The 22,771-nt window shown below is 43.6% G+C and overlaps 1 protein-coding gene across 2 annotated transcripts in view; it reads left to right on the top strand.

Annotated features, from left to right (window-relative positions):
* STAT1 (signal transducer and activator of transcription 1) overlaps positions 1-22,771 on the top strand; it is a 1,010,933-nt gene that overhangs the window by 255,960 nt on the left and 732,202 nt on the right. For both annotated transcript variants that reach the window (XM_075829995.1, XM_075829994.1), the window contains exon 7: positions 8,953-9,056. In XM_075829995.1, the coding sequence (XP_075686110.1) occupies positions 8,953-9,056 (104 nt within the window). The remainder of the gene's footprint in view (positions 1-8,952; positions 9,057-22,771) is intronic.

Genomic DNA, 22,771 nt, shown 5'->3' with positions numbered 1-22,771 from the left:
CCTTCGTACAATTCAATTTTGCTCCCAGGTTCCTCGGACCCTTTTCAGCAAATAAACCCGGTCTCCTACAAGCTTTGGCTGCCTCCCACCCTCAGGATCCCCAACTCCTTTCATGTGTCCCTCCTGAAGCCTGTGATCCTCAACCGCTACACAAAAATGCCTAGCTCTGCAGTTGCTCTCAGCGGTTCGTCTGATGTATTTGCGGTTAAGGAGATCATGGATTAAAAAAAAGTAGGAGGAAACAGTACAAAATAATACCTTACTAAACATATAGAAAGTCCATCATCCAGCAGCACCAGTGTAACTTATTGGTGGGTGCACGCCTCAGGAACCCGATCGAAATTCCCAGATCTTTCAATATGTATCCAAGAATAGGCAGCACTCCAATTAAAAATGAAAAAGTGGGTTTTTAATCGCCCTTGTTTAACTTTTCGGCTCTATTGCAGGAGCCTTTTTCAAGCATACTATTAGTGTACAAAACAGTGGTATATATGGGGACTTCACAAATAGTCCCATTAGTACGTGATTAACCCCTTCCCGACATTTGTCGTAAGTATACGTCATGGAAAGCCAGTGCTTCCCGCAAAATGTTGTATACTTACGACAAATGTTTGGCACCGGCTCAGAAGCTGAGCCGGTGCCACCATCGCCGGATCTCAGCTGTATCTGACAGCTGACATCCGGCTGTAATGGCGGGGACCGAAATTAGCTTCGATCCCCGCCATTGACCCCTTAAGTGAAGCGCTCAAACGCGATCGCTGCACTTAAGGTGTTTGCAGCTCATCGGAACCCCAGCAATGAAATTGCCGGGGTTCCGGTGGCTGCAATGGCAACCTGAGGCCTAATACTGGCCTCCCGGTCTGCCTAGCACCGAAGCCGGTCAAGTTCCGCCCGGCGACGGAGCCTGATCGGCTTCCGTAGCCGCCGGCAAGATGGCGCCGGCTCAGGAGCTGATCCGGCGTTATCAGCGGTGGAAGTCAGCTGTATGTTATAGCTGACATCCACCAGTACGGCAGGAACCGGAGCTAGCTCCGATCCCTGCTATTAACCCCTTCTATGCAGCAATCGAAAGACATTGCTGCATCGTAGCGGTTACTAGCAGATTTCAGCCCTGACAGGCAATCAGGACTGGCGACTGCTGCTATGGCCACAGGAGACACAATAGTCTCCTGCTCTGCCATTATGGAAGCCGATTTAGGCCCCGCCGGTAGGCGAAGCCTAATCGGCTTGCTGTCAGTGAATGACTGACAGATCTAATACATTGCACTACCTAGGTATTGCAATGTATTAGAAAAAAAAAAAATCTGACCATTGGAACTTCAAGTCCCCTAGTGGGACTTGAAAAAAAGTGTAAAAAAAGTGTAAAAAAAAAGTGCAAAAAATAAAAGTTTATAAAAGTAATAAAATAAAACACAATCCCCCTTTTACTCTTATCAAGTCCTTTATTATTGAAAAATAATAATAAACCATACGTGTTTGGTATCGCCGCGACCGTAATGACCCGAGGTATCAAAATATTATATTATTTATTGCACGCGGTGAACAGCGTAAAAAAAAAACGTAAAAAACTTTACCAGAGTTTCTGTTTTTTGGTCACTTTGCCCTACAAATATTAGAATAAAAAGTGATCAAAAAATCGCATGTATCCCAAAATGGTACCTATAAAAACTGTAGCTCGTCCCGCAAAAAAGAAGCCCTCATACAGCTCCGTCGACAAAAAAATTTAAAAGTTATGGTTCTCACAACTTGGCGACAGAAAAAAGACATTCTTTTTACAAAAGTTATTTTATTGTGCAAAAAGTTGTAAAACATAAAAAAGTGCTATAAATTAGGTATCGCCGGAATCGTACTGACCCGCAGAATAAAGGTAACATGTAATTTATAACGCATGGTGAACGCTGTATAAAAAAAGCTGTGCCAGAATTGCGTTTTTTTGTTTACCTGGCCTCCCAAAAAATAGGATAAAAGCTGATCATAAAGTCGCATGTACCCCAAAATGGTACCAATAATAACTACAGCTCATCCCACAACAAACCAGCCCTCATACCACTACGTCTATGAAAAATAAAATTAGTTACGGCTCCAATAAGTCAGGAAATAAAAAAATATGCAGTTGTGCAGGTCCGAGGGGAACATTTCTTCTGTTTCAAGAGGCGATTTATCAGGTACCTAAAATTAGGGAACTAGGAAGACGAGAGCCCAAACATATCCGCTGGAAGCAACGGTGCCCGTATTATACCAGGACAACACTTCCCAGCAAAATTCCCCAAACTGCAAAGTTGCGGAGTGTGGACCAAAAGGGGGATAAGAAAGGATGCCATTTATCAGTGCGACACCGGCCTGTGCAGAAAGATATTGCTTCACAGCGTAACACACATCTATAGATCATTTTATTGCTTTTTTACCCCATTATTATACTACCTGACTATGCCCCTTATATACTCCGCCCGGCTTACATGTACCCCCACATTATAAATGGAAACATCAGCAATACTCAAATAAATCTACTACCAAGCAAAATCCGCTCTCCAAAAGGCAAATGGTGCTCCCTCTGCTCTGAACCCTACAGCGTGCCCTAACAGCAGTTTCCTTCCACATATATGGCATCGTCATACCCGGGAGAACCCTTTTAACAATTTTTGGGGTGTGTGTCTCCAGTGTCATAAGCTGGGCATGACATATTTTCCACTGAATGGCATATCTAGGGAAAAATAAAAAATTTTAATTTGCACTATCCGCAGTGCAATCATTTATGGAAAAGACCTGTGGGGTGAAAATGCTCACTACACCCCTTAATAAATGCCTTGAGGGGTGCAGTTTCCATAATGGGGGTCACTTCTCAGGTGTTTCTTTTTATTATTTCACATATGAGCCTCTGCAGTTATGAACCAATACTTTGTAAATCGCCAAATTAGGCCTCAATTTGACATGGTACGCTTTCACTCCTGAGCCTGGTCGAATGTCCAGGCAAAAGATAAGGGCCCCATGTAGGGTGTTTCTAAAACCGGGAAACCCAGCATAATAATTAGAGAGCTGTCTTGTTATGGTGGCACAAGCTGGGCACCACATATTGGCATATCTATGTAAAAAAATCCCATTTTCACTCTGCACTGTTTTGGGCCCAGAGGCGCCCAGAAACCAATCCAGCAACATTTGCACTCCAAATGGCGGTCCTTCCCTTCTGAGCCCTGCCGTTTGTCCAAACAAGCAGTTTATGACCACATATGTGGTATTGCCGTACTCGGGAAAAATTGCTTTACAAATGTTGGGTTCTTTTTTTCCTTTATTTGTTGAGAAAATAAAAAAAATTGCGCTAAAGCTACGTCTTATTGAAGAAAAAGGATTGTTTTTATTTTCACTGCCCAATTCTAATAAATTCTATGAAACATCTGTGGGGTCAAAACGCTCACTACACCCCTAGATGAATTCCACAAGAGGTGTAGTTTCCTAAATGGAGTCACTTTTTGGGCGTTTTCATTGTTTTGTCCCCTCAGGGGCTTTGCAAATGTGACATTGCCTCCGCAAACCATTCCTGCTAAATGTGATCTCCAAAAGCCAAATAGTGCTCTTTCCCTTCTACGCCCCGCCGTGTATTCAAACAGCCAGTTATTACCACATGTGGGGTATTGTTTTACTCGGGAGAAATTGCTTTGCAAATTGTACTGTGCTTTTTCTCGTTCAGTCCTTGTGGAAATGAGAAAAAATTAGCTAAACCTACATTTTCTTTGAAAAAATTTAGATTGTCATTTTCAGGGCCTAATTACAATAATTTATGCAAAAAACCTGTGGGGTCAAAACGCTCACTATACCCCTAGATAGTTTCCTCAATGGGTGTAGTTTCCAAAATGGGGTTACTTGTGGGGGGTTTCCACTGTTTTGTCCCCTCAGGGGCTTTGTAAATGCGACATGGCCTCCACAAACCATTCCTGCTAAATTTGAGCTCCAAAAGCCAAATAGTGCTCTTTCCCTTCTCAGCCACGCCGTGTCTCCAAACAGCCGTTTATTACCACATGTGGGGTTGTGTTTTACTCGGGAGAAATTGTTTTACAAATTTTACGGTGCTTTTTCTCCTTCAGTCCTTGTGGAAATGAGAAAAAATTTGCTAAACCTACATTTTCTTTGAAAATATTTAGATTGTCATTTTCAGGGCCTACTTCCAATAATTTATGCAAAAAAACCTGTGGGGTGAAAACACTCACTATACCCCTAGATAATTTCCTCAATTGGTGTAGTTTCCAAAATGGGGTCACTTGTGGGGGGTTTCCACTGTTTTGTCCCGTCAGGGGCTTTGTAAATGTGACATGGCCTCCGAAAACCATTCCCATATGTGGTTATAAACTACTGATTGGACCCACAGCAAGGCTCAGAAGAGAAGGAGCGTCATTTGGATTTTGGAGCACGGATTTTGCTGGAATAGTTTTCAGTGCAATGTCGCATTTGCAATGCCCTGGAGCGACCAAAACAGTGGAAATCCCCAAAAAGTGATTCCATTTTTGAAACTGGACCCCTCAAGGAATCTTTCTAGGGGTATAGTTAGCATTTTAACCCCACAGTTATTTTGCAAAATTTATTTGAATTAGTGTGTGAATATGAAAATCAACTTTTTTTCTGGAAAAACATAGAAATTTTAAATTTTTATAAGGAATAAAGGAGAAAAAGCACCACTACATTTGTAAAGCAATTTCTCCCGATTACAGCAATACCACATATGTGGTAATACACTGCTGTTTGGACCCACAGCAAGGCTCAGAAGAGAAGGAGTGTCATTTGGATTTTGGAGCACGGATTTTGCTGGAATAGTTTTCAGTGCCATATCGCATTTGCAATGCCCTGGAGCGACCAAAACAGTGGAAATCCCCAAAAAGTGACCCCATTTTGGAAACTGGACCTCTCAATGAATTTTTTCTAGGGTTGTGATCAATTTTTTAACCCCATAATTTTTTTGCAGAATCTTGTGGATATCTGGCGTGAAAAAGAACATTTAAAATTTTTTCACTACTGCTTCATTCATAGGACAGAGTTTTCAGACACAGAGCATGCAAGTGAAGAAAAGCACCTCAACATTTATTGGCCCATTTGTACCGAGTTCAGAGATACCCCCAAAGTGGTCCAATTATGTTGTGTGGACACATGGCAGTGCAGGGAAGTGAAGCAGAAGCCTTAGTTTTTCAGGACTCAAGTGTTGCATGAGACTCTGAGCCCCCATAATGATGGGAAACCCCCATAAATGGCCCCATTTTGATAACTACACCCCTCTAAGAATTTTTCTCGGTGTGCGATCACATTTTTGACCACACATTATTTTTGCAGAATCTTGTCGAAATCTGGCGTGAAAAAAGCTATTTTCAAGTTTTTCACCAATGTTTCATTTATAGGACAGATTGTTCAGAGCATGCAAGTGAAGAAAAACACCTCAACATTTATTGGCCCATTTGTACCGAGTTCAGAGATACCCCCAAAGTGGTCCAAATATGTTGCGTGGGCACATGGCAGTGCCTGGAATTGAAGGAGCAGCCTTTGATTTTCAGGGCCCAAGTTTTGCATGATTGGTTCAACGGCTCCATTTGATCTTTGAAGAGACTCTGAGCCCCCATAATGATGGAAAACACCCAGAAATGACCCCATTTCGAATACTACACCCCTCAAGGAATTTATCTAGGGGTGTCATCACTTATTTGACCGCACAGTTTTTTTTGCAGAATCTTGTGGAAATGTGGTGTGAAAAAGATCATTTTAAATTTTTTCACAAATGCTTCATTTATAGGACAGATTTTTCAGACACAGAGCATGCAAGTGAAGAAAAGCACCTCAACATTTATCAGGCTATTTCGAGTTTAGAAATACCCCCAACTTGGCCGTAATCTGCTGTTGCTGGACATATGGCAGGGCCAGAAAGTATTGGAACACCACAAGGATTTTGAGGCCTTATTTTACTTGGATGATTTTTGGGCACATGTCATGTTTGCATAGGCCTAAAAAATTGTGCAGATACTACACGGTATTACAAATCCTAGGTATTCATCTAGGGGTATAATGGGTATTTTTAGTTTTGTTATGGAGGGGATGTTCAATTTTTAAATGGTGAAATGGTTATGGTAAGGCGCTGTAATTTTAAATGAAAGGGACGATAATTATATTTTAAAGCGGCAGATACAAATTTAATTTAGAACTCCAGAGAGGTGTGATATATTTGGAAGCACTCCTTGATACACAGTCCAGGGTGGGTGGGACAGGTGTTACACTGGTATGTCGTGTCTCTTCTTATGCTTCTTTCGGCACAGACATGACACCTTTTCTGGGGGCGCTTTTTTTTTTCTGTGGACGGCACTTCACCAGGAAAGTGCTGTCCTGGAACTATCCTGGGGACATCACTGCTTGCAGAGGTAGAACTTTCCCCTACCTTTGCCACATTCCCAGAGAGAAGGGATTTGATTACCTTCTCCTGGTACTCCAGGTATGTCCCCTTCTGACCAGTGCTCCTGTATATTACAAAGGAGTTGTACAATGCCATTTGGACAAAGTGCACCGCCAATTTTTTGTACCAAATTTTTGATTTCCGCATGCCATTGTACGGCTTAAGCATCTGGTCAGAAAGGTCCACTCCCCCCATGTATTTGTTATAGGCCTGGATTCAGACAGGCCGTGACGTGGTGGTGGGTGTTGCACCACGCACAGGGACAAGGGAGCAGGTGGCGTCATGAATGGATGTTAGCATTAGGACATCCTTCTTGTCCCTGAATTCTAAAAAAAGGACCCCTTCACTGTGGAGTGCTCTGCTCTCCCCACGCTGCAGGGGTTGACTGAGAAGGGTTTTTGGGAGCTGTCTCTGGTTTTTGCGGACCGTCCCACACGCCACTGTTTTTTGCTCTGCCAGGCATTTGAACAGGGGTACACTTGTATACCAGTTGTCTATATACAAGTGGTACCCCTGATTAAACAGTGGGTGCAGGAGGTCCCGGACAATCTTCCCAGTTGTGGTCAGGACAGGTGGGCAGTTTGGGGGCTCAATCTGACTGTCCCTTCCCTCATATATTCTAAGAGTATGTGTGTAGCCCGACTCCGACAACTTATAGATCTTGATGCCATACCTGGCACGTTTGTTGGGCAAATACTGCCTGAACTTCACCCTTCCTTTGAAATGCACCAGGGACTCGTCAATGGCAATTTCTCTTGATGGGGTATAGGACGATGCAAATGTTTGGGCCAAATGGGAAATAAGGGGTCTAATTTTATAGAGTCGATCGAAATTTGGGTCATTCTGGGGGGGGGCACTGGGAATTATCATTGAAATGCAAGAATTTTTGGATTGCCTCAAAACGAGCCCTGGGCATTGTGGTGCGGTATAAGGGGCAGTGGTACAGAATATAGGTGGACCAATAGGCCTTCACCGATGGCTTCTTCGTTAGGCCTATATTTAGGACCAATCCCCAGTACTGAAGCATTTCTGCTTTGTCGGTGGGATGCCACCTGTATGGCCGGGCATAAAAACTACCAAGGTTGACAGCAATGAATTGTTGAGCACAGAGATTACTTTGCTCATCAATATTTTCCACAACGCTGTCCGAAAAAAAGAGCTGGAAAAACTCAATTTCGGACAGTCCTGATGTCTGGACTTGGACCCCTGCAGCAGCAGTAAAGTCCGGTACTTTGGGGGTGTAGGAGGTTGGGGGCAACCAATTGGGTTCAGGTGCAGGTGTAACCTGAACACTAACCCTCCTGCGACTGCGAGGAGGTTCTTCGGTGTCGCTTGAGGAGGAGGACAGCACAAATGCGGACCCAGGATCACTCGCAGTATCGGTGTCCGATGCGAGAATCTCATTCGCCTCCTCTGCACTAAAGGTTTTGCGGGCCATTTTTATTATTTTTATAAAAGTGTATATGTGGACTTGTATACTAAAGTGCTGTATACAACAAATGTATAATATAACTTTTTTTGTCTTTTTTTTTTTTTACATAAAATACTAACACTAATGTACACTAATATATTTTTTTTGTTTTTTTTAATTTTATGACACTAAAACTCTCACTAACACGGACAAAAAGACTGACTAACTGACGCTGACTGACACTGACTAAAGTACACTGACAAAAAAGCGACGCTGAATGACAATCACAAACTGTGATGCTAACTGACGCTGATTGACTGATGCACTGATCTAACACTAATGTACGTACATTTTATTTATTTTTTCTGACACTAAAACTGGCTAACGGTGACTAAACTACACTGACAAAAAGATGATGACTGACGCTGATTGATTGACAAACAAGACGGTCTGACGCTGACTAACGGACGGTCTTAAACCGACTAAATTGACGCTGACTAACACTCACTAACGCTTACTAAACTTTTATTTTTTTGAGTTTTATGGGGGCGTGTCTCTGCTACGGACAGTGGAAGCGCTCCCAGCTCTTACACTGTCCGTAGCAGTGACACGCCCCCTTGCCAGTTCGGCAGACTAAGTACTAAGACTGATCTCTCACAAGAGCTGAATAGATGAGAGCGCGCATGTGCGCTCTCCTCTCCACAGCTCTGTCCGTAGCACTGACACGCTCCCTTGCCTGTTCGGATAAAATGAATGCAATCGCACACTCTCTCATGCTGTGGCACTGTCCATATCTGATTGGACAGTGTCACAGCCATAGTAACACGCCCCCTTGACAGTACACGCCCCGTTGATTGTTCAGGTGGTTATTTAAATATCAGGCGCCAAATATAACGGCACTGATATCTAAATAACGGAGGCAGGTAGAAAAGAAAATGTAAAGTGCCCCAGGGTTTGTGCAGCCCTCCCCATTACATGCTGCACTCAGCTGCACATGTAAGTGCAGGTTAAAGGTTCTCTTTAAGTGCAAATGCACATTTCTCATTGAACTCCAGCTATGCTTGTCCTCAGCTGTATTAACTTTATTATGTCATAATATTCAGTTTGCATTGCTCTTTATTTTCAGAAAATGAACATAATGCACAAAGTGAACGTCTTGCACAAAACGAATTAAAGCAGGAAAAACTGGTGTTACGTAACATGTACGTTGCCATAGGTATTAAAAGAAAGGTATGTACAATTTTATACATGTAGACATTAAGACCCTAAAAAAATCTTCGTAATTGTGGACTTTAATACGGTCTGCAATTACGGACCCGCCCGGTTATATTGGCTGGGGACACCTTTCCGTATCGCTACAGATAGGTGTCCGTGCCGTAGAGCTGTGCCGGGAATTATGGAGCATGTCCTACTTTTCGTATTTTACGGGCCGTGCTCCCATACTTTGTATCGGAGCAGGGCCCAAAAATGTGGCCGGCCATGCACGCAATCGCGGGCCGTGATTACGGGCACGGCCGTGTGCGTGAGGCCTAATAAAATACGTTTAAATTGTTTTGCTTTTAAATATGTTTTACAGTAAATATTTTTTATTGATATAAATTTGGAACATTTCTCTAAAACTAAATTTAAAGTTGCAGCAATGTTTTATTCGACATATGCACAGACAAAGTTGCAATTCTGTAAGTGGTAAGCACACCACATCTGCATACGCCGACATGTCCATAAATATAGCAGGTTATAAAGAATACTTATAGCATAAGAAAAGAATGTTATTAAGGTATATAGACAAGACGATGTAAAGGGGATAAATCAAGGCACTTTGTAGTGTAGGCTGTGCCACATAGGAAAGCCAGGGTTGCCACATTGAGTCAAAAAGATCTGTGAAGTTTTTCCTGGTTGCTTCAATATGTTTGGGTTTCATAATGAGATTAATCCTTCGTTGAACCAGCAGGAAAGATAAAGTGGAAGATTTCTACTTCGAAGCAAAATTGATCCTGGTGGCCAAAGTGCAGTATTGTACCAATCTATGTGACTTATTGTTAGTGCCTGGAAGTTTATCACCCAAAAGCATAGTGGCAGGTAACAGGAAATTGTTTAGGAAACATGGAATTAAGCAGTGAGTGAACACTACTCCAGGGAGTTTTAACGGCTATGGACTATAGATCATCTATGCTCAATAAGGATCAAATCTACTTTGACTTGATCATCATTGAGCTTAGGTAATCATTTAGGACCACACAGGAGCAGCTGAAAAACAATAAAGTTCTCTTTTGGATTTGTCTATGAACAGAGATTTGCAGCCTGACATGTTCTAGAGGCTGCATAACCTAAGCAGAGCAAAATTTTTCACAAAACCAATGAAAAGTGTGTTTTTTAGAGCATAATACAGCCAATATAATAATGAAAAAATTTCCTTAAAGGGACAGTGTCATGATTTAAAAAAAAAATGTAAGTGTTTTTATTTAATAAAATATTATATTGACTTTATTTAATTTTTCACACACAAGGTTTTTTTTATTGACACTTTCTTACTGTTCTGGGGGCTGCTATGTTTTATTTCATCTGTGTATGTGTCTCTTAACGACACATACACAGATGGAATACGGCAGCACAGTACATAGGACACAATGAACGGGAGCCGTTCATTGCTTCTGCCTTCTGGCTCTGTACTGCGCAGACGCAGTTTAGAGTCACACAGCAGAGAAGCTGGTTTGTAGGGAGATTTCAGGCGCCATTATGAAGAGCGGCTGCACTGCACGTAAGGTGTGTGTGTCTCTGTCTGTCCCTCTCTCTCTCTCACAGTCCCCCGTTCTCGTGACCCCCGGCGGCCCATCCCTGACGCCCCCCCCCCCCCGACGGGCCCCCACCCCCGACACCCCCCCTGTCGTTAGATGTATTTTCAGTGTGGACGGTGTGTGGACTGTGGTCGGGTGAGGAGATGAGGGTTTTCCAAAGAGACTGTCGATCAGCTGCTTTTAAAAGGGCCGCGGTACTGGTGAGCGCTTCTTCCACTTAATAACACTGCTTCGTTTCATCGCTCTCGGTGCTTCCCATTCATCGTTTAAACACCGCTCAATACTGTGAAATGCCAACACGGTTCACAGTATTACAGCCTTCTTTTATTCACTTGAATAGGAGAAGGCTGTACTAGTGAGACCTCTGCTACAGGTGTGTCAGTGTTTTAACAGTATTAAGCAGTAAAGGGAATGAAGGGGAAGCAGAGCTCGCATGAGCATCAGACCCTAACTTATCAGATATTGATGTTCTATCCTGAGGATAGGTCATCAATTTTCTCTTTCTGGAAAACCCCTTTAACCGCTTCCCGACCGCCCACTGTAAATACATGTCGGCCCTTGCTGGACTCTGTGCAGCGCCAACGTGAATTCATGGTGGGTGTTAAAAGCGCGATCCGGGTGTCTCAGACTAGCGCTGACACCCAGATCACGCTGTTAACTCCTGCCTCTGGTCTCTGAGACATGATCGGGACCTTATTGGTTCAGGTCCCGATCATGTGATCGCAGGGAAAGTTTGTTGTAGCAACGAACTGGAAAGTTTGTTACTATAACAAACTGGAAAGTTTGTTGCTACAACAAGCTTTCCCGGGGACCGATTGCAGGTGCTGCAGTCAGTTCCATGGCAAAACCGGAGGCCATACAACAGCCTCAGGGTCTGCCATGCACAGCAGACTATGAGTACCAGCCGGAGGCTGATCCTCATATGCTTCCTGTCCGTGTGACTCTCAGCGTCACACTGACAGTTTATAAAAAATGTTTTATAAAAGTGTAAAAATAAGTTTTAGGAAAAAAGCATTTTTTGTTTTTGTAACTTATAAGTATTTAATTATAGGAAAAAAATTAAAATGTAAAAAAAAAGTACACATATTTAGTATCACCGCATTCGTAACGACGCAAACTATAAAACTATAATATTATTTTTCCCGCACGGTGAACACCGCAAAACAAAATAATTAAAAAACAATGTCAGAATCACAATTTTTTAGGTCATCAACCCTCCCAAAATATAGAATAAAAAGTGATCAAAAAGTCGCATGTACCCCAAAATAGTAACAACAAAAACTACAACACGTCCCGCAAAAATAAAAAAATTATGGCTCAGGATGTGGTGACACAAAAAATGAATCATTTTATCTAAAATCTCTATCTTTACTGCGCAAACGCCACAAAAGATAAAAAAGCGATATACATATGGTATTGCCGTAATCGTATCGACCTGCAGAATAAAGTAAAATGTCATTTATAGCGCACGGTGAACACTGTAAAAAAAAGACAAAAAACATTGTCAGAATTGGTTTTTTTGTCACTTTGCCTGCCAAAAAAATCTAATAAAAAGTGATTAAAAAAATCACATGTACCCTAAAATGGTACCAATGAAAACTACAGATTGTTCCGCAACAAATAAGCCCTCGCACAGCTCCGGTGAAGAAAAAATAAAAAAGTTCTGGCTCTAAGAATATAGCGACAGAAATTGTGCAGTGTCCAAAAGCGGATAAGATCGGGCGCCATTTATCAGTGGGACACCGGCCACATATCTATGAATTATTATTTATTTACTGCATGATTATACCCTCTTATTATGCCCTGATTATTCTGCCCATCTTAGATAAACCCCCACATTATAAACTGAAATACCAGCAAAACCCCAAACAGAACTATTACCAAGCAAAATCTGCGCTCCAAAAGCCAAATGGCGCTCCCTCCCTTCTGAGCCCCACAGCGTGCCCAAACACCAGCTTATGTCCAAATATATGATATTTTATATCCGGGAGAACCCGCTCAACATTTTATGAGGTATTTGTCTTGAGTGGGGTCACGACTGGTTCGTGGACCCACTGGGCCGTACCGTCTTGGCGGTATGGCAGCTGGCCAACAGGACGCAGGTAAATGTTTATAGTTCGTATAGGGTACCTGTGGCAGCTCAGATAGTAGCGAGGCAGGCTAGGCAGGAACTTGGCAGCAGGTGGACGTCAGGTGTGGAGAGGCAGGTTAGGCGTAGAATACAGTACAGCACGGCTACAGCAAGCACGACACTAGATTCAGGATACAGGAACAGGAAAACACTGGGAGCAGGAAACACTGGGAGCAGGTAACACTAGGAGGCCATTTGCAAGACAGACTAGGGATACAACAACAAGGCTCAGGCGTGGGAGGATGGGGCTGGGACCTTCTTATAGCCCAGGGTGCTCTGGAGCAATTAGCTCAAATCACCAACATGCTTCTTAAGTCTGGACTGAGCTCGTGAGCGCACCCTGGTGGTCATAGTGGAGCAGGACGGCCGTATGTGCAGACATCTCTTGAGAGAAGGGCGTCGACTGGATGGAAGGAGTTCGTGGTCAGCGACCACGGACGTTAGAAGTGGCACAAACTGGGCACAACATATTGTGCATTAAAATGTCATATCAGTGGAAAATTGTAATTTTCACTTTGCACCATCCGCTGCGCATTAACGCCTTCGCGCACCACGACTTAATAGCATGTCGTGGTGCGCAGGGGGGGGGTTATATATGGAGCAGGCTCATGCACTGCGCCTGCTCCATATTCTGCAGGTGTCAGCTGTGTTTTACAGCTGACACCCGGGACTAAAAGACAGGAACAGCAATCGTGCTATTACAGGAGCCTGTAAAAATGACATTATGCTGAAATACATTAGTATTGCAGTGTATAGTACCAGTGACCTAATGATCGCTAGTTCCAGTCCCCTAAAGGGACTAATAAAATGTGTAAAAAAAAAATTGAAAAAAAGTTAATATTAGTGAAAAAAATATATAATATATTTAAAGTCCAAAAATTCCCCCTTTCCCATGTTTCCTCTGAAGTAATGTAAAAAATAAACAAAATCGGTATCGCTGCATCCGTAAAAGTTCTAACTATTACAATATACCATTATTTAACGCGCAATGGGAACACCGTAAAAAAGAAAGAATTTAAAACTACAAAATCGCTCTTTTTTGATCATCTTAGCTTTTGTAAAAAAAAATGGTACCAATAAATACTACAGCTCGTCCCGCAAAAAATAAGCCCTCACATCGCTCAATCGACCAAAAAATAAAAAAAACTGATGCCTCCGGGAATATGGTAAAACAAAACGTTTTGTTTTTTTTAACAGTTTTTACTTTGTAAAAGTAGTAAAATATAAAAATAAACGGTATAAATTTGATATCACCGTAATCGTATTAAGTCTCAGAAAAAATGTAAGTTGTTGTTTTTACCGCACGGTGAAAGCCGTAAAAACGAAACCCAAAAAACAATGGAGGAATCACAGGTTTTTCCATTTTCAGCCTGCAAAGAATTTTATTTTCAGTTTCCCAGTACATTAAATGGTACTGTAAAGGATCTGCCAGGCACAGCTTCGGGGTTAACTCCCATAGGTAATCAGTCTACATCTGAATCTACGTCTCTGAGACTGACTCCTTCTTCCACCACTCAGGATGGCAGGCTTAGGAGTGGGAGAGCCTATCGCAGCCTGGCCAGACGGAGCTAGCTCCCGCCCTCTGTCTATTTATACCTGCCTTTCCTGTTCCTCCTTGCTTGTGATTCTTTCCGTGTGGTTTCCTGGCCCAGCTACAGCTCCTAACTATTTGATCCTGCTCCATACTGACCCTGGCTTACTGACTACTCTTCTGCTCTGCGTTTGGTACCTCGTGCTCTCCTGGTTTGACTTGGCTCGTTCACCACTCTGTTGCTCACGGTGTTGCCGTGGGCAACTGCCCCTTTCCCTTTGCTTTGTATTCCCTTGTATGTTTGTCTCGTGCACTTACTGAGCGTAGGGACCGCCGCCAAGTTGTACCCCGTCGCCTAGGGCGGGTCGTTGCAAGTAGCCAGGGACAGAGTGGCGGGTAGATTAGGGCTCACTTGTTCGTTTCCCTACCCCCGTCGTTACAGGTACTTTAAATGGTGTCACTAGAAACTACAACTCCTCCCGCAAAAAATAGGCCCTCACACCACTCATTTGACGGAAAAATAAAAATTTTTTATGGCTCTTGGAAAGCGGGGAGGGAAAAACTAAAATGTAAAAGCAAAAGCAAGAAATGGATCACTCCTGAAAGGTTTACTTAATTTCTACTGAAAAAGCATTTATGACCACATGGGGTATTGCCGTACTTGGGAGAAATTGCTTTACAAATGTTGGGGTGCTTTTTCTCCTTTATCCTTTGTGAAAATGAAAAAATGCGACTTCCGGAGGCGGGGCATCCTGAGTGGCCGCATCTTACCTCGGCTCCGGGCATCGTGCAGGGAATCCAGCTGTCATCTCTGCCATCGGGGGTCCGCTGTGCTCCATATCGAGGTGGGTGACAGGACATCCTCCCCTGCATCGTCGGAGTTGCTTATTTTCTGCTCCGGGAGTCCTTAGTGTCTCCAGAGAGATACGCTGCCCCAGAGACTGTCGGCCATCTTGGGGCCTGCCGTGCTGCTTCATCCCCTCTCCTCTGCTGCTGATCCTGAGGTGGGTGGAGGGCCTCTTCGCTGCATCTGACTCCCACAGTTGCCTCACGGAGGGGGACTGTGAGGAGCACATCATCCCCACTCATAGGAGTTTGCAGGAGGGAGCTAAAGACCCTATACCCGACGCTGCAACGTGGTGGATCTGTGTGGCCTGGCCCCTTCCCTGCCATCGGGAGGTTGGTGGCCATTTTGAGTGTCTATAGATGAATACGTGTGACACTGCTGCCATCTAGTGGTCGTCCTAGTCCTATCAGTTGTACCCATCTGGCCTCAGTAATAGCTGAATGTGTGAGACGTTGCTGCCATCTAGTGGTCATACTAGTCCTATCTGTTGCACCACTCTTTTGTTCTTTACATTGCACATTCTGATACCATGCTGATGCCGTAACTTTGCAATGTAGGAGACAACCGCCAGACCTAATCCAGCCCTTTCATCTCTCTCCCTGTCTTGATAATGGACAAATTTCTTCAAAGACACGCTCAGCCTCCACGTCTTACTAGGCAATCTCAAGGGACCAACCCTAAAACAGAAACGATGCCGAAGGGAAAAACCGGTAAAGATAAACAGGGGCCTAGACCCCCTCCGACTCCATCTGCATCGCTGTCCTGTCCTCATTCACCTGAACTCCTACACTCCAGTGACATCACTCCACCGAACCTATCGCCGGCTGACAGCCTTATGTCCTCTCCGCTTATGGATCATCATCATGCCACTGCAGTAGTGGAAGAGGTGTCTCGCTTAATGATGCCTTTATTTGACAGAAGACTGGATCTGATTCACACCTCCATCAACTCGGCACTGGCGCAGATTACTGCAAACGCACAAAAAATAGCGGACCTTGAAAACCGTGTGCTGGCGTGCGAAACTACAATGTCTGATCTGGAGAACTCGGTGGCTAAGCACCAAAATGCAGAAATCATCCTGAGAGACAAGCTGGAGGACCTGGAGAACCGTGACAGGCGGAACAACCTCCGCTTTGTAGGAATTTCACGAAAGTGTTGTGGGTGATGATCTTATGCAGCTCCTCACGGCAGACCTCCCATCCGCCCTCCAACTGGATCTTACACCGGACCCGTTCAGCATTGAGCGTGCTTACAGAATTGGCCCCCCCGCGGGGAGAGAGAGAGAGCAGACCTCGCCCAGTGATAGCGAAATATATGAACTGGGTGATCAAGGAACGTGTCTTACGGGCTTATAGACAGGCCAGGAACTTGCAGGTCAGGGAATCTAAACTCCTAATTTTCCAGGACTTCTCCTCAGCCGTCTCCTTGAAACGAAAGGGGTTCACGCCAATATGTCGCCATCTGCACGAGAAGGGAATACAGTTCCAACTTCTGTACCGGGCTGAGCTCATGGTGACTGAAAATGGCCGAACCGACATCTACGATGATCCTGGAGCAGCTCGTCGTCACTTGCTCAGAGATGTCCCTGACTGACCGGTCATCATCCTGTGATAATTTCGGGACTCTCCTACTTCGTATTTTTCAGTGCCTTTCCGCATGTTGCGTATTTGCACTGTAATGCTGCTACTGTTTTCTTTTTCTATGCCTGGCATTGCTGATTTTTGTTATGTGATGGCCATATTGTTCATCTTATTTACCTATGTTTTTTTCTTAACTCAGGTTTTTTCCTACCCCCCTCTTCCCCGGACACGTGTTATCCTCCTAGGTCGCTGCATCGTGGGATTTACTGCTCGCTGGGACAGTGGACCCCGATTTTGTACCGCTTCGCATCTCCACTCTAAGATCGCCCCTACTGGGATAGGATGAGTACCCTATATAGCACTCTAGACACACCTGTCGTCACGCCTTCCACACTACGAATGGTCAGCTGGAACGTTGCCGGCTTAAACACTGTGGTCAAGCGAAGAAAGGTTGTAACCCACTTAAAGCAACTGAGACCCCATGTCATCTTCTTACAGGAGACACACTGGCGAGAGGGCGCTGGGGGTTCACTGAAGGCCCCGTGGTTGGGTGACTGTTACACGGCCTCTTACACTTCTAAATCTAGGGGGGGATGGCGACTCTCTTTCATAAATCTCTGGACCTGACGGTTGATGACACATACTCGGACCCGGGGAGACATTTCCTCTACATTGACGCTACTATCAACACGCACAGATATAGCCTTGTTAACATCTACGCTCCCGTGTACCCGAACGCAGACTTTTACTCCTCTCTTTTCACTTTCCTATTACAGAGACAAACACACACTCTGATTTTGGGAGGCGACTTTAACCTCACCTTGAATTCAGACATTGACCCATCCAAGCCGACCACACAGGACCGCGCGGGGGCCTCGGTGCTCCTTACACTCATGGAACACCTATCTTTGTGTGATCCCTGGCGTGTAACCCACACCTCCTCACGAGAATTCACGTACTTCTCACATGTTCACAACACTCATTCTCGCATTGATTATTTTCTTGTGCCGGATTCCCTTTTCCCATCACTCACTTCAATAGACCTGACGCCCATATGTATATCAGATCATGCCCGAGTATGCATGGAATTTACCACGGGCGCTCCAACGTCCTATAATCGTAATTGGCGGTTCCCTTCCTATCTGTTGACCTCTGAGGATTTCCGCAAATACCTTACCGTCCACTGGTCTCATTATGTAGATGACAATATTGCCCACCTGGATGATACGGCTCTTTTTTGGTCCACATCTAAGGCGGTTATGAGAGTACACATTATTTCTTATGTTAATTTTAAACTACGGGAATATCGTAAGAAATTTCACTCCTTAAATACAGACCTTATCAAGGCTCATAAATTACTGGTGGATTCCTGTACTCCTGAGGCTAAAACAGCATATCTAGCAAGTAAATCCCTATTGGAGACCTACGTACAGGGTCAGGCTAGATGGGGCCTGGATATGACCAACAACAGATATTTTAGATTGGGTAACCGTATCGGCTCTCTGCTGGCAAAGATTCACAGGCCTAAGCGCTTGAACCACAACATTGTGAAACTAGTGGATCCCGTGTCTCGCTCTGAGATTCTGGACTCAGATCTTATCCGATGGGAGTTCGTGAATTATTTTACGGATTTCTATCGAACGACGACATATGATCAGGAGGAAACAAAATCATTCCTATCTAAGCTTCATCTGCCCAAACTGACTGAAGAGAATAGAGCAGTGTTAAATACTGATATCACGGAGATGGAGGTTGCTTTAGCAATTTCTAACCTACCCAATAATAAAGCGCCGGGCCCTGAGGGTCTATCGGCGGAATATTACAAACTATTGCCTGATATTGTACCGACATTGACGAGGACCTTACAAGCTATATTTAGTGGGGAGATCGAAATGCCCGACTTTCATGAGTCCAGGACCATATTGCTTCCCAAACCAGATAGGGACCTAACTCTCCTTTCCTCTTACCGCCCGATCTAACTCTTAAACCAGGACTATAAGCTCCTAACAAAGATCTTGGCTGACTGTCTCCAAACCATGCTTGGACCGATCATTGCCCCAACCCAGTTAGGTTTCTTGAGGAATAGACATTCCACTAAAGGTATTCGCCAGGTTGTAGCAGCCACGGTGTCTGCCCTAGACCCCTCCTCCCCAGTGACAATGCTGCTGGGACTTGACGCGGAAAAGGCGTTTGACTCAGTTTCATGGCCATTTCTCACAGCGGTGTTACAGTCCCGGGATTTCGGGGATCGTTTTCTAACCTTCCTCTCACGCTCACAGGCCTGCTCTGTCACATCCCTTACCGTCAACGGGCTTAACTCGCCTCCTATTCCTATTTTCAGGGGCACGCGTCAGGGGTGCCCTCTCTCCCCGTTACTTTTTAACCTGTCCCTAGATCCCCTTCTTCGTCATCTCCAGTCCCTAGCATGTTTTCAGGGTATACAAATTGGAGGCTCTCAAATTAAATTATCGGCATTTGCAGATGATATTTTGCTGTTCATATCCAACCCTGCCTCTACGCTACAAGCAATCCTCCAGGATATCTCGTTTTATAGCGCCTTGTCAGATTTTAAAATCAATATACAAAAATTAGAAGCCCTAATTCTTATGGGGCCCTCCAGGCCACTCTGGTCTTCGAAACATGCATTTAAATGGAACTCTGACTACATTCCCTATTTGGGGGTGCGCATCACGAGACAACCATCGTGTTTATACCAACAAAATCTTACTTCGTATTTAGCATGTTTGGAATCCCAACTCGTGGCTTGGAGGCACTTTACTTTGTCGTTTTTGGGTAGGGCAAACCTATTAAAAATGGTTGTCTTCCCTAAATTGTTATACTTACTACAGTCTTTGCCTATATACTTGAGACCAGTGGACGTTAGGCGGCTGAATGCTCTTTTCCGAGGGTTCATTTGGAACCAGAGGAGACCACGAGTGAGTCTATGCATACTGCAACAACGCCGTGAACATGGTGGGATTAACTTTCCCCAGATTCATTTATACAACATGGCAGCTCAACTGCGAGTGATTGGGGATTGGATAACCGGCAGCTCCTGCTTTACGGATTCGACATTAGATCTACAATTTTCCAGACCCATTTCCTTAACTTGCCTTTTACACACTCCCTACTCGGCTCTAACGCCTGATCAACGGGCTAATCCCCTAATCATGTCTGCCTGGAAGACATGGACCAAGGTTAGACAGCATTTAGGATTAAACCCTAGATTCTCCCTACTCCTTCCCTGGACCCATAACTCTGACTTCCAAAACGCCAATCCCCATGTGGTCTTTCGTGGATGGGCTCGGAGGGGGTTGACATGTATTAGTCAGATAATTAACATGCTCACTCGCCACCCCTATTCATTTAATGAACTGCGTATTCAAATAGATTTTTTGGGCCAACACCCCTTTTACTACATGCAGGCCTGTAGCTATGCTCACAAGGTCATTAGACAATTACAAGACCAAGACTGGGATGACTTCTTCTGTCACTTAACTCCATCTCACCAACACAGAAAGAGACTAATCACTATAAACTATAACGTTTTAATACAGCCACTGGACTACGCTAAATCATGATCGGGTGTATCTTACTGGGTTGACCACTTAGATGACATCACACATGACGATATATTATCATCTGTAACCACGGCTACCAAATACCTCCCGTCAGCCATGTACTGGGAGATGTCTTATAAGATAGCACATAGGGCTTATGTGTCCCCTTACAGGGGCTTCCTCATGGGTAACTCCTCTGACCATTCATGTTTAAAGTGTGGAGCACCGCATGCAGACCTGCTACATTGCCTCTGGTCATGCCCAACTATTGTTGAGTTTTGGCGTAAGATTCAATGTTTTATGTCAAATACCCTGTCCATACAATGCCCCTCAACCCAAAAGTGGGGTCTCTTTGGGATCCTGCCGCCTTCCATGCTCTATATCCCGAATCATCACAAAAAACTTCTGTACTATGTCTCTGCGGCTGCTAGGAAGGCGATTCTACAGCTCTGGATAACTAACACCCCCCCCTACACATCGTATCTTCCTGGAAAACCTATCTTACCTTTTCCGCATGGACTGGGTGGACACCTCCCTCCAGAAAGAGCACAAAACTGAGGGATTTTTTAAGTTGTGGGAGAATTTTATACCTCTCTTACCGCTTCACATCAAACAAAAGCTGATTGCATGTTTTGGCTCCTCAACCTGGTACCTGGAGCATCAGTTGTCTGGTGTGACACCAATTAGGCTATGAATCCTTGCACATCAGTGTGGAAATGTGGTACTGCGGGGGATACACGTGTCCATCCTCTTCCCCCCCCCCTTCCCCTTCTATCCTTCCCTTCCCCTTCTTTATGGTTTTCTTTATGTGTTACATGTCCTATGAACATTGATACTCCTTTTCTCTACTTGTTTTTGGGGTAAAATCTCTCGTACCGTTTTAACAAGGATCATTTGTAATCATTTCTATTACTTGTAGGATATATTTTCTGCAATATATTGATATCAGTGTTCAGAGATGTTATTGCCATGGGACATGCTGTTTGAATGTTTGAATTTTTGAATATTTGTTTATTTGTCTGTAATTGTTGGAAAATAAAAAATACATACTTTAAAAAAAAAAAAGAAAATGAAAAAATTCAACATTTTTGTGGAGAAAATGTTGATATACATTTTCACGGCCTAATTCTAATAAATTCTGCAAAAGACCTCTGGGGTCTACATGCTCACTATACCCCTAGATAAATTCCTTAAGGGGTGTAGTTTCTCAAATGGGGTCAGTTTTGAGGTGTTTCCACTGTTTTGGTACCTCAGGGGCTTTGCAATTGCGACATGACAAACGAAAACCACTCCAGCTAAATTTGAGCTCCAAAAGCCAAATATTGTTCCTTCCCTTCTGAGTCCAAACAGCAGTTTCTTACAATAAATTGCTGTTTGGACTCAGAAGGGAAGGAACAATATTTGGCTTTTGGAGCTCAAATTTAGCTGGAGTGGTTTTCGTTTGTCATGTCGCAATTGCAAAGCCCCTGAGGTACCAAAACAGTGGAAACACTTCAAAACTGACCCCATTTGAGAAACGACACATATGGGATATTGCTGTAATCAGGACAAATTGCTTTACACATTTTGGGGTGATTTTTCTCCTTTATTCATTGTAAAAATTAAACATTTCTATGTTTTTTCAGAAAAAAGTAGATTTTCATTTTCACAGTCTAATTCCACTAAATTCAGCAAAAAAAAAAAAAAGTGTGTCTCAAAATGCTAACTATACCCCTAGAAAAATTCCTTCAGGGGCGTAGTCTCCAAAATAGAAAAATAAAATAATGTTCAAAAAACAATGCAAATATAAAGTAGACATATGGAATATGTGAAATAGTAACTATTTTGTGTGGTATTACTATCTGTTTTACAAGCAGATACATTTAAAATTAGAAAAATCATAATTTTTGCAAATTTTCTCTAAATTTTGGTGTTTTTCACAAATAAGCAATGAATTTAGTGACCAAATTTGTCCACTAACATAAAGTACAATATGTCACGAGAAAACAATCTTAGAATCGCTTGGATAGGCAAAAGCATTCCAGAGTTATTACCACATAAATTGCCACATGTCAGATTTGAAAAAATGGGGCTGGTCCTGAAGGCCAAAATGATCTCGGTCCTGAAAGGGTTAAAAGTGTTCAGAACCTTTAAACACTGGACAGGCCCCTCAGATGTTCCAAATGTCCCCAGGTAAATGACAAGCCCTGAAGAACTGGTTGAAAACCTTAGGATATTGTCTGTGAAGATATGTGGGAATGTAATAAACTCTGTGGCGCAATGTTATAGAGGTTTCCATAAGTGATACCTGGTGGCTTTACCTGATCAAGGTAGAACAAACATTTTACAATTTTTTTGAGCTACATCATGTAGCCCATATCCCCTCCCTTCGTTCCAATACTTTCAATTTGGTTTGATGGAGGGGACATTCAGAACCAAATAAGGATTAATATGATAGCTGTAGAATATGAATTGAATTAACGGTTGCAAATATGTTCAAATGAGAGGGGATAGTACTAGTG

The sequence above is a fragment of the Rhinoderma darwinii genome, chromosome 6 (genome assembly GCF_050947455.1).
Source record: "Rhinoderma darwinii isolate aRhiDar2 chromosome 6, aRhiDar2.hap1, whole genome shotgun sequence".
Classification (NCBI taxonomy): Eukaryota; Metazoa; Chordata; class Amphibia; order Anura; family Rhinodermatidae; genus Rhinoderma; species Rhinoderma darwinii.
This window is presented reverse-complemented; position numbering and strand designations above follow the sequence as displayed.